Raw genomic sequence first — 13,604 nt, 5'->3', positions numbered from 1 at the left:
TTGGAGGTGAACATATAATAAGTAGCACCATTCACAGTTTTGTAAGTCTAAGTTTAACTCGGTTAGTGCTATACTATCAAGTTGGCAGGAGAAGAGTTTTCAAAAAGGAGGACACCAATGGAGATCTGAGCGTTAATTAATTAATAGAGCATTTCTCACGTGAAAACTCGTTTTGGTATTCATTTATACAGTATACTATCAATGATGTCACAGGTCTCTGAGTCACTTTATTATTCAATCACAATGAGCAGATATGAGCTGCAGTGCAACCCCAAATACGTCGACACTGTGGGGAACAGCCGTGGGTGCTGACAGCAGTTGTGTGGAACCCCCAGTGTCACAGGAGTGCTCGAAAATATTTGGGCCCTGGCACTTATTCTTTTTACAAATTAAGCACTGCGGCAAGCCATTCATCACAGCAAACAACTTCAGATCTGCTGTCCAAGCTTTGGTCCATTCCCACCTGTTTAGTGGCATCGGAAAGCTTTCCAGAAACCACCCTAACACCATGGAGATGTGTCCTACTTGATGCAGCATAACTCATTAAAGGACTTCACAAATTCAACCACTCCACTCTGACCCTCAACAATCCTGCTACACATCTATAAAGCCATTGCCCTCAAGTCCCCAAGCTACATATCTGATTAGCTAAGGATCACAAGAGGCCTACATTACACCAGAAGATCATGGGCAGACTTAGAATCCACTGGTGCTGGAAGGAATGAACCAGGAGACAGGACTTCTCTGTCTGTGCCTACAGACCCTGTCTCCCCATCAACACCAGACTCATCCCCTCTTGTCAGGAAGTAGCGCAAGATCCTACTCTTCACTTTATGATAACTTAAGACTGGCTGATCTGCATCATTCTGTTTTCTCTGCAGATCGCGTTCTGCCAAATTTCCCACCCTCCCCTTCCTCTGCTGTTAGCTCCCCACTCTCTTGTGCTAATCCCATGTGATCTGCTTCCCTCACCATTTACTTCCCCCTATGACTTGTAAAGTGAGCTGTTGCTCCTCGAGGTCTGTGCTCAATACATACTCGAAGAGCAAAAGTATTAATGGTAAGAATAATATTAATAAATATCAACAATTTTAACATTATTTCTTTTCACATATGCTTATAATGGATTAGATCACCATAATTCAAAACTGCACATATATGTTTAATATCTAGTTCTAAATGAATCAGTTAATTCATACAAAATACCTTTAACCATACCCCTTTCCAGCCTTCACATATGCACCTTTAACAATGTGTTCATCAATTAATTCAATCACATAACATTCATTTAAATCATTACAAATAAAGTAAAAAGAGGAGATGTAAAAGACATATACAATTATTAAAACAATCAGTTAAAGCAATGAGATCATGTTAATCAATAGCAACATTCAAATATGTTGTAAAACCCACTATAAAATAAAACAAATTCCATCCTTACGTACCCAAACTCGACAATCCCAGTAAAACATATTGTTAACGAAGCATCACTTTTTTTATTTAAACATCTAAATTTATGTCAACTATACATATTGTCCAAAGTGGTCAATAATACAATCCACACTTTACACCCAGGTTATCCAAAGAAGAATACCATCACCCATACAACCTAAACGGAAATGGTCGCTTCACCCCTCTAATGGTCCACAGTACGTTGTGCAATTAATGTGCCTATATCGGGAAGTAACGAAGTAGGGCAGAGATTCCATCGGAGATTCAATTTTACACAGGTACAGAAATATGGTACTTCATACTATTCAACATAACTTTTCAAATAAGTAGAATGCTCACATCCGATGACAGCAGGTAAAAATGTAAAGCCAAGGATATAGTAATTGTATCTTAATGTCAGCATTGCACAGTTATATCACATATGTTACACTGCTGACAGGCACACCTCCAATTGAAGAGAGTCCAGAAAGCCTATACAAGCTAATAACATTGCAGTGGTTCTTCCTGACAGACAACACTGCCACATGGTCTGGTTATCTCCAGCAGAAAACAATTCATCATATTTTCAAGCTATCCCATTGTTTCCCTTCAGTCGTCTCACAGAGCGTTACAACACAGTATAATGTTTGCTGATATTGTTTCTCTTTACAAAATCGACAACTTCCGTTATCTTGGGCCAATAGCCCATATCGGTTCAATACCTCCTTAGACAGCGTAGGATTTCAGCGAAAGTGTAGAAACCTTTTTCTTACCTGAAGGTCTGGATATATTGATAGGTAAGGCACTAAGATTCCGACCTCTTGTGATCCGCATTCAGGTGGCTTAAGGATCTATAGGAGTGCATTGTGTCTACAGTAATGAACAATCATGTTGGTATAACAACCGTTTCACTTTGCTTGGGTTGGTGACAAGCTTCAAAATTGATGACCAACCATTGCAAGCAGTGCCAAACAGTAAGATGAGAAGTTATTGCTAAAGCTGTCCTCCTTCATGTCCTGAATAGTGTAAGTATTTCCAGCACGCTCTGACCTTTAAGGAAAGACTTTCAGGCTTGTGCCGGATGGCAGAAATTGGCACCTGAAGGGTCTTTGTCTACATTGTTCCCTCAATGATAGGTAAGTAAGCTAGAACCCAAGCATCCATAAATGCCATCCCATCAAGAAGTTTGGGAATTATCTTACCCTCAACGAATCTTAATACAGGGAGCAATGCCTATTTACCATCTTTCGTGGCAATTGGTTTAACAAGGTGTCAAATGTGTTCTTGTCTGCTCTTTAGTCATCTGTTTTAATGGTTTAATTTGTATGGGAAAGCGCAAGTAAGTGAAATGGTCAACCAACTCAATAAAGATCTCCATCTAAACTTCATGTTACGTTTCTCAATGTACAATGCGTAACCTTCATTTTCGATGGATTCACTTGGAGAATGTGAGTAAAAAGCAGTAATCAAGCTCTGGAGGCTTGTTTGGGTGTAATCAAACAAAATAAAATTATACTCCAGCCAAGTTACTTTTAAGTTACCCATTTGTGGGCTGGCCAAAGCTGCAGGGAGAAGGTGGTCACCTATATCAGACATCAGACATGTAGAAGTTAAATAGGCAGGGTTTTAAAATGCAAGACTTGTGTTTCAAGTATATTCAATTGTTTGAACAATCATACAGGCCAATTATGACCCGTAGCAGCCCATCTGGATCCCCCCATCTGTGCAATATAGCCCGCAGAAGAGATCTGTCGACTGCATTCAATGTGGCCGACAGGTCAATGCTAGCCAAAAATAAGGAGTCATATCTGGCCATCTAAACCTGACTCATTGTGTCTACTTTCAAGCCTTCTTCTGCTTACACACATCCCATGTCTATGGCTTCATAAGTATTCATTGGTAATCCAAACTGCATTCTAGCTACATAAATGCATAGAATGCAATAACACATACTACAAGTGAATTCCATTTTAAATGTGAGTTCCAACAAAGTAGTCAATGTATATGTTTGTAGTCAATGTATATGTTTGTAGTCAATGTATATGTTTCATCTTGCACAGTTCGTAAGACTTCATAAGGACCAAGTTTCAAGTGTCACATGTATTATGCGCATCACTGAATAAACAACTCCTTTGGCCAATGGACAATAATCAAGATGCCCAATGATGTTATCAGGAAAAGCAATCTAAGTATATGTTATTACAACTAGGTCAAAGATACACATGTAGTAGCAACTATCTTACAAGACATCAATTATGTAAAGTTAAAATGCATAACTCAGATCATCCTTCCTCATAAATGTCCTTTCTTACCTGGCATTCCCCCCAATTGCCAAAGCTAAATACAAACATATAACACAATATGTTTAACCCTAGCCCCTCCCGTTTTCTGAGAGAGGCCATAAAGAGCCACCTCAAGTACCACAAGCCTATAGCACTAACCAAATGCATAAGGTCTGGAGAAAATGCATCCATCAATTACAAGTAAGTAATCAAGGTTTTGCATCATTATCATTTCCTTTCTTACTCCAGTTGCTACTTGCATGAGGATACAGCAAGAAGTATGTATTTGTTTCTGTCAGTTTAAATCAAATAAAGCACACCAAACCGTTTTTCTAAAAACACTGACTAAATGCAAACAAAACGCCACAAAACAATGTTATTAACTAGCAGCAATGAAGACAATATGATTGACCAGAAACACCAAGAAACCCCCACCTTCCGCCCCAGGTGAAAGTGGGTACTAAAACCTACCGGCATGCAGTATTGACCACTACTGAACATGCAGAAGGGAGACACTCCTTTCTGCCACAGAACAAAGAAGTCTGGGCTCGGGCGTATGACACCTGAAATATCTAGGGAAGCAACACTAATGACAAGTAGTGGCCAAAGTCAATAGGTTATAGCAGGTTTAAGTGTGTGTGTTTGTGTGTGCATTAAAGTGCATAGGTGGGTGTTTTAGTGCACATTGGATGAATTTGAAGCTAGGATCAGTGTGTGTGTCCATGTTTGTGTTTTTTGGGTCTATCATCTTTGCATGTGTGGTTGTATGCATGCAATATACATGGTTGCAATGTTTTATGCACACCTGTATTCATTTTCTTCGCTTTCTCCTACAAAACCCTTGCTAACTGCAATTCAAGTGAACCTGTGAAAAGGACCTCCTTGTATTCCTCTCAACCTGTTTATCCTACTAATAATGCGAGGCCAAAGGTCAGTGGAGAATATATAAAGTCAAGGGTGATTAACAGTTTTTGAAAGGTGGTCAAGGTTTTGGTGGATGAAATGCATAATTAAATCTATTGGACTCTTGTTCTTGTTTGTGTCTGACAATGAGTGCAGAGAGGGTGGCAAACTGCACATGAAGAGGACCTGAGCATTTTGCAAATATCCCTCACAAACTGCATCAGAGTTCGCACAGCAGCAGGAGAAATCTGGCAGCAGCATTGTCTTTTTGTTTGTGGCATAAATACTGATATGCAAATGGATATTTCTCCTCTGTTGGGGGTGCAGTGAGCTAAAACGTGGTTCTAGACTTTCCTTAGTGGAAGAAGTTCCATAGAGCAGGGTATTTGGCCCATGTTCGTTATCAGTAGATGGGCTCCCACACTCCTTTTCTGATAGTGTTTGTTTTGTTTGCAAAGAACGTTTTCTTAAACTTCATTTAATAAAGAAATGATGTCCAGATATTAAAAAATAGGGCCTGATTAATTTCTGCATGAATGCTTGTGATGAGCTGGCACAGGAGCCAGTTAGGATATGGTGCTAAGCAGTCTTATGCTATTATCTAGGATAGAAATGGTGAATTACTATGACTTGGGGAAATCAACTAGTTTCTTGGTCGGACAATTTCTTCAACTTGCAGCACAAGTCCAAGTGGCTTAATGCAGCATTCAGCTAGCTGCTCCTACACTGGTAGACATTTTGCTTCCTCCAGTTCCCTCGCTGACAGTGAAAGGTCTTGTAAGTTAACTATTTATTCTGTTTCGAGCAAGTCCACCTTAACTATGAACCCCCTGTTGTGCAGCGTATGACCACAATGATGACATTACAGATGAGTTCACAAATTGCATCACTGATGACATCACTGGTGAAATCACTACTCACAGCATGCATTACATCACTGATGAGATCAATAATTACATCACATGTCACATTGTTGATTAAATAAGTTAGAATATTTGTGTGGACCTCTTTTGATACACATTCTATTTAATTACACTTAACAATAATGATATGGAACACTATACTGATAGAGAAGTATATAAACACAGTTGGAACATTCATTTGTAGTACTTATCAATTTATAAACTTTAAAATAAAAATATGTAACATACAAATGTTTTGAATTTCATATATTAGTAAACAATTGCAACTTCATTGTAGGGAAAGAACGTGTTTCTGATCAACCTATTCCAGGTATTTCAAACATAATATAATACATATAATAAGGATATTTATATGTATATGTAGTAAAACAATTATAAGAATAGATAGAAGTAGAAGCACGTTTAATAGTAAGTGTTATGAAAATAGTTAATGTTCAAATTTAAATGTACTATTCTCCTTACTGTAATGACATTACATTAACACATTATTTTCTAAATTACAATTTAAAAAAAAGATCACATATAAAAGTAAGTACATGCCTGTGTGCATTGTGATAATATAGAATTTAAGAATGTTATAGAAAAGAAGTAAAGATTAGAATGCAAATATTTAATTATAGACATAGAAATGATATTGGTAATATTTTCAGTAATTTCTTTTGAAAATAAATTAAGAATTTGTATTCCAATATAACAGATTACCTTCCAAAGTACGTAAATGCTTACTTACTATTCTTCTTTGTAATAACATCTGTATGTACTTACAATTGTATACCGCACATTACTTTTATGGAACCAAGGGCAGAATATATTGTACTGTGCAAGTATGAAATATGTACATATATGTTATGTTAAAAAACAGAGTTGTCATATTTCTAAATGTAATTAATCAACAGTGACATCAGTGATGATATGTATGATGTCATTACTGATATCATCAATTATGTCATATGCAATGTCATCATTGTAGTCATATACTGTTTAACAGAGGGTGCATAGTTATGGTGGACTTTGCTCGAAACATGATTACTGAATTTCAGGGGTTTCATTGCATTAAGTCTAATTTTTGCTCAAGCACACAGCCCAATCTGCTGGATGGAATTGGACCAGGTATGAAAAAACTAGGGCACAAAGCGCTGACTCGATTTCTGGGGGCGGTCTGGGCTTATTGGCGGGGAGGGGGGAAGAGGTCATCACGTGAAATTGTGAAGTCTAGGACGCAGAAAATAATAAGATTGCCACAAAGAAATTGTCAATAACTATGGCTATGGTAGAAAATGGGAATAACTGTGGCTATGGAAGGATTTCCCAATAACCGAATAACCACGGCTATACAGGCCAGGTAATACTGTAGCTAGGCGTAAATAAAAAAGTTTGAAAAAGTAATTTGGAGGGTGGAAAGCATGAATTGACATAAGGATAGAGGTATGGAGGAGGGGCAAGGACACCATGTGCAATTGGGGAGTTTAGAACGCAAGAAATAATGAGATTGCCATGAGGAAAGTGTCAATAACCGTGCCTGTAGAATGCATTTAAAGCAATGGAATAACAGCTGCCATATGCGACCTACCCATCTATAGTCACGTTTAGCAATAAATAAAAAGTTGGGAAACGTGTTTTGGAGGGGAGGGGAGAGTTGAAATGACATCAGGCTAGAGGTGTGGAGAAGGAAGCGTACACTATGTGTAATTGTGGATTCTAGGAAACAGCAAATAAAGAGATTACTATGAAGGAATTCTCCGATAACAGCGACTATAATCTCATTTAAACCGTGGCTATCCACCCACAATGCCAAATATGAAAAATGTAAGTGCACTCACTATACATGAACAGCTGAGGGCATCATATGGTGGGAGGCATAGTGGATATGTACGTGGGGAGGGTCAGTAGGTGTATTGTGGGGTAAATGAAGTGCTCAAATACTGACAAGGTCACCTTCTCAATTTTGTCAAATAAGTGAGGTTATGAAAAAGGAGCACCTCAGTGCACTTTGGTGCATTTCGATAACCGCAGAACTTGATATTGTAAAATGGCAACTGTTCACTCGTCTAGGGTGGCACATCCTGTGGGAATCCTATTGCAGCAAACAAGACTCTGAATCATGCATTCGCTTAGGTTCACCGCTGGCTGAATGACAACAAGTTGGGTCGCTGATGGTACTGCCGTTGTTGCCCCGTGACAGGAAGGTGCTGCAACTGTGGCCCTGCCAAACGGTGCTGCAGGTGACGTGGCCAGTGTTGATGCTGCTATAGTTGAGGAGGTGGGTGCAGCACTGGTGTGACATTGTGCCACTAGAGGTCCATGGGTCTATACCTTCTGCCTGTAGTGTGCCTGCTACCACCAAATCCCAGGGTATCCTCATGAAATGTTGTATTAGCACTGAGGTGCTAAGGCTTTGGGATGGGGCATTGGACAGCCCCTATTGCAGGACTTTCTCAACAGAAAGTACACCAGACCCACCCCAGCTCCATCAGGAGCACTGCTCCAGAACCAGTAAAAGAACCTCCAGCTATCAGAGGCCATTATAATGCTGCTTCTCTGCATATGGTGAGTTGAGGCATTGGCGACCCAGACAACATTTTTGGTTTGTTCAGTGATGATAACTTCCTCAATGTTGTCGCTGCTGTCAATATTGTGTCCAGACATGGTGGTATAAGTCGGACTGGAAGGAAAATGTATAAAGTAATGAAAAAAAACAAAAAGACCATGCCACGTAAAAAAGAAATAGTTTTAAAAAAAGAAAGCAAAAAGCTAAAATAAAGACGTTCCAATACTTGCACCAGACAAGACAAGGGAGAGAGCTTTAGGAGTAATGGAAGGTTAAAAAGAATAGGAACAATGGGTTTTGCTCTTGAAAAATCTCTTATTAGCAGTAGACACAACTGTCTTCAAGTAAGACAAAACAACAATGAAAGAATCAAACAAGTTTCCTGTGGGGGCGGTGGAATAACCACAGTTATCTCAGAGAACCAATCAGAAGCCACGTTGGGCATCATCGTATTTACGTTGTAGACATGTCTACATAACAACGTTACAGAAAGAAGAAATCATAGAAAAAATACCTGAAATTGTAGGATTGTGACTGTTTTCACAGTGTTAACAGAGCTGAAATTAATGATTGTTGTCTAGCATATGGCTGTTGTACTAAAAAATGCCTTTTTTAAGTTTTGTCTCAAATTGGCCATGTAGCCTTGGTAAAACCACTGCTACTGAAGCAAGCCCACCCAGATAGCCACGGTTATCGCATATAAAGCTGTGCAGACACGGTTATACCTGTGTTTTTTGGGTCAGCCAATGGCCCTTGTGTGATTTTGGCATGCCTTTGTAACTGAAGCCATACAACATCATTATATACATTCCGTTTCAAAGAGGGAGGGAACATGGGATTGCAGTACAAGATAGAGTGGGGGAAGGGACGGCCGAACCTTCTATGCCTTGTCAGTATTCAGAACGTGCACGTTCAGCAAAGAAGAAGGCAGGGGTAGGTGCTGGGGTGTCGGTGCTCGAGGGAGAGCCACAGAAGAAGTGCAAGGTATGATAAGTGCTATGCGGGCAGGAGCCACGTTGGGTGGAAAAGTGGGAGTCTAGAGTGCAGAGGGTGTGCCGAGGCAAGTGCTGTAGTTAGACAGAAGCTGGGGGGATTGGTTGTGAGTGGTCACGGGCCCAGAGGATGCATAAGGGTCCAAGAAACTGATCACAGCAACTGCGAGATTAGCAGATGAGGGAAGAAGGGAAGGAGGAGGTAAAGAGGAAAGCCTTGAGGTGCTTTCAGAACTAAAGAAGGTCCTGCTCAAGATGCAGAGGGAAGGGGAGGCTGTTACAAAGGAGGGATCAAGCTGAGGAACACAAACAACCTCCTGCTCTCTGTTTAGCGAAACGCTTTACACACAGGGAGTTGGTGCCAGAGGAACGTAAAGGTCTAGAAGGAGACTATTTTGTAAGAGAGAATTGCAGATAGTGTGGTCCCTGGCCCCAGATAGCCTTGTGGATGAATCAGAGGGATTTGAATTTGATCTGTGCAGCAACCGGGAGCCAGTGGAGAGTTTTTAGGGCAGGAGAGATGGGGTACATGGGGTTAAGGTCAAGGATACATCTTGCTGCTCTATTCTGGATTAGCTGAAGGGGTTGCATAGTGGAATAAGGTAGATTGAGGAGGACACTTTTGCGATAGTGAAGCCTAGAGAGAACCAGGGCTCGGGAAACATTGTGCTTCTTGGGGAAAGTGAGAAAAGGGGGAAGTGTGACCCTTCCTTGCTGATCACCCTAGAGTTCCCCCAGTAAAACTAATCTCCTGTCGTTATATATCCTACCCTAAACCAACACATATCAATCCATCCCCTCTCGCTCTGAAGTGCCAGACCCAACAACTGTTAATTCCCCCCCCAGCAAGTCACCTGGGGGGCAAGACCCCCACACCCTTCACCTCTCCAATGATCTGAGGCGGGGTCATGTTTGTTTGTTTGTTTGTTTTATTAATTTGTATAGCGCTCCAGACCCGTAGGTAGAAGAGCACTTAAGGAAGCGGTTACAGGCATGAGATAAACATTTACATGGTACAGCAATTTACATAGATCACAAGGTATAGGCAGCAGTTACATACAATTTAGGAAAGGTGGCGCCCTTAGGGAGGTGAAGGTCTTCGAGGTGAGGGTAAAGGCTATTCTTTGTTCAGTAACCAGTCAATAACCTATTTCCTAAATATTGGAAAGGACTCAATAGTTTTAATGTTGAATGGAATGGTGTTCCAAAGTTGGGAGGCAAGCACTGTGAAACTAGCGCCACCTGCTCTTTTTAGGGCAAATCTAGGCACTGACAGGCATAGGGAGTTGGAAGATCTGGTGGTTCTGGCGGCGGTTTTTAAGGTAAATTTATTGGTGAGGTACGGTGGGGCTAAGTGGTTAAGGGACTTTTCAGTGAAGCAGATAGTTTTGAGGTCAATTTTTTGCTGTATCGACAGCCATTTACACGCTTTCCTGGTTGTGGAGATGTGCTCTCGCTTAGAGATGTTAAGGGCTGCGCCTAGGGCATTGTTTTGGAGAACCTGGAGTTTGTTGATTATGGATTGGTTGGCTCCTAGGTACAGGCTATTGCAGTAGTCCAGTTTGGACTGAATGAGGGCTCTGGCAAAAGTGAGGCAACTGTTGGGGGATAGGAAGGGTCTGCTATCCCTGATAAGCTTACCCGTGTAGGCAGTGGCTGAGGCGGTTGCGTTGATTTGTTTAGAGAGGTTGGTATTGGCGTCTAGGTGGAAGCCTAGGGTTTTCACACTCTTAACAATGGGGATCGTATTACCATCTATGATAATGTTATTGTAGCAAGGACTGAGTTTTGACAGGTTGTTGGGGGAGCCGACTAGAAGAAGCTCTGTCTTCTCATCGTTCAGGCACAGACCGTGGGTGGCCATCCAAGCCTGAATGATGGAGAAGATTTTGTTAATCCGGGTGACGTCCGCATTGTAGTTGCCTGAGATGGTGAGGAGGATCTGGGTGTCATCTGCATAATTCGTGTAGGTGACACCCAGATGGTCCAATTTGACGAATAGCGGCTTTGTACATATATTATACAAAGTGGGGGAGACACAGGAGCCTTATGGAACTCTGCAAGTGATGGGGATAGGGTCCGCTGCTGCTTTTGTGGAGAAGACACGCATGGTTCTGTTCGACAGGAAGGATTGTATCCATGAGGAGGCAGAGGAGGAGAAGTGGGCTGCGCTAGGGAGGTGGCTGCAGAGGATTTCGTGGTCGACTAAATCGAAAGCTGTTGAGAGGTCTAAGAGAAGAAGGATTGTGGCATTACCTTTGTCTTTGATTTCATCAATCTGGCTTTTGAGGTCAACCAGAGCGGTTTCTGTTCCATGTTGAGGTCTGAAGCCAGATTGACGTAAGCCTAGCAGTTGGTTCGATTCTAGGTACTTCTGAATCTGGATGTAGGCGACTCTGTCCAGAATTTTCAGCAGGAAAGGGACAGTGGTGATGGGTCTATACTTAGTCGGTATGGCTGGGTCTAGTGATTGTTTTTTTTAATAGAGGGAGGACCCAGGATTGTTTTAGGTTGCTGGGTACAAAGTTATTAGTGAATGAGAGGTTAATTAGCTTGGTGATAAAAGGGGAGAGGTCTCTGGCTGCATCTTTTATTATCTGGGCAGGACAGCTCTCCCCTTTGCAGTTAGATGGTTTTAGGGAGGTGATGATTTTTTAGACTTCTAATATAGTTGCTTTTTTGAAGGAGAAGGCTATATTATCTTTGATAGGAGTTGATGAGCTAAGAATTGGGTTGGTGGTCTTGATGTTATGTTAATAAGTGTGTAAAATTTATAGGCCTCTCTTAATACCAAAGTTATAGTTTATGGGTCATTATTTACTGTATGTCCTGTGATAGCATGTAGATTAGTTAGACAGTACCATCCGCCTCTCCCGGAACTGACCTGACCTTCACCTCGCACGGACCAGCCCAGCTGAAACATGTGATGTCAACTAAACCGTCAAGCTGCCAGCCAACCCCAAGGAGTCCCTATAGTACTATAGTACATTTCAAGGGACATCCGCACCATTCCCACACCAATCCAAATGTAACTTGTAGACTGTATGGAAAACATCATGTATGACACTGTAACCCTTCAAAATGTATTGTATCTGTATTGTTTGCCAGAGCGATCTCAAGGCAGCGGAGTCCCCTGGATGCTGAATTTTATATAAAGCCTTTGTTGTCTCTTACAACCAATCTCCTGGTCTCATTCCCTACTGGGATGCGTCCTTTATTCTGAGTTTCTAATTGCAATGTGGGGCGTGACCACCTTCACCAGCCACTAGATTCTTGGGTGCACCCAAGAGTCTGCCCACTGGTTGCAAGTACTGCAATAGTATGTATACAGAAGTGGACAGGGCCTCTACCTGCTGGCTTTTATGTGTGGGTTGTGGGCACTGGCCAGATTCTTGGGTGCATGGCTGTATTATGCTGTGATGGTTGTGGCCTGCCCTAGACTCTTGGGTGCATGAGAGTCTGCCCACTGGTTGCAAGAACTGTAATAGTGTGTGTGTGGGTTGTGGTCACCAGCCAGATTCTTGGGTGCACGGCTGTATTATGCTGTGGTGGTTGTGGCCAGCCATTAGACTCTTGGGTGCATGGCCGGAGGCTATGAACCCAAGAGTCTGACGACTGTTTGGAAGTATTACAATAGTATGTGTACAGAAGTGGGCAGGGCCTCTGGTGTGGGGATTGTGGGCATGGCCAGATTCTTGGGTGCATGGCTGTATTATGCTGTGATAGTTGTGGACTGCACCTAGCCTCTTGGGTGCATGAGAGTCTGCCCACTGGTTGCAAGAAGTTCTTTGCCTGTGTCATGTTGGAGAATGTGATTTAAATACTCCAGTTCTAAAGCAGGACTGTTTGCATAGTACAGTCTCTGGATGAGATGTCGTAAAGTCGAATGGTCTGTTGCTAACATTGTGATGTGGTGTAAGGTGCTTCTGCAAGTTCTGCAAGCAGGCCTGTAAATGCAGGCGAATGAATGTCCTTGCAGTTCTGTGTATTCGCGCGTTGGACAGTAGTCCATGGTTTGCAACATTTTCATTCTCATTTTCCCTTTCTCTTTCATATATTGATTGAGGAATTGCTGTAAAGATTTGAAGGATTGTTTTTGTATGTTACACATTCAGGTGCAGGGCCATTTGCAGATGGGACAGATTGCTTCAGTGGAATGGAGAGTTGATTGTAAGTTTGTTGGGGATATTCTTTCAATGAGCAGTTCTTCTGCCATAATGGTGTTCTCTACCATTTCATACTCTTGGCCACTGCTATGCATGGCAATTGTGTTTCTCCCTCCTGTTTGTATGCCTCTTCATTGAAATATGGCTCTGTGCTGGTTGTGTGTGTCCACTCACCTGCACACATGTTTGCAAAGGTTTCTACATTGATATTGTGCATGTTGTGAAGTACTTTTTGTAGTTTCTTAATTAATTTTGTTAGCGGTTTCATTCTGTTTAAAATTAATATAAACAATTTTGTTTTGAGCAGCATTGTACTGTCTATGAGAGCTTTCAGCATCAGTTTCTATGGTAGTTTTAAG

At 41.5% G+C, this 13,604-nt stretch overlaps 1 protein-coding gene across 1 annotated transcript in view; it reads right to left on the bottom strand.

Annotated features, from left to right (window-relative positions):
* LOC138528149 (olfactory receptor 52P1-like) overlaps positions 1-13,604 on the bottom strand; it is a 76,846-nt gene that overhangs the window by 48,781 nt on the left and 14,461 nt on the right. Inside the window, exon 2 of the mRNA XM_069639601.1 lies at positions 10,721-10,949. Coding sequence (XP_069495702.1) covers positions 10,721-10,949 — 229 coding nt within the window. The remainder of the gene's footprint in view (positions 1-10,720; positions 10,950-13,604) is intronic.

This window comes from Ambystoma mexicanum, chromosome 7q (assembly GCF_040938575.1).
Source record: "Ambystoma mexicanum isolate Mex_15411 chromosome 7q, UKY_AmexF1_1, whole genome shotgun sequence".
Classification (NCBI taxonomy): domain Eukaryota; kingdom Metazoa; phylum Chordata; class Amphibia; order Caudata; family Ambystomatidae; genus Ambystoma; species Ambystoma mexicanum.
Note: the sequence above shows the minus strand (reverse complement) of the source record. Positions and strands in the feature narration are given on the sequence as shown.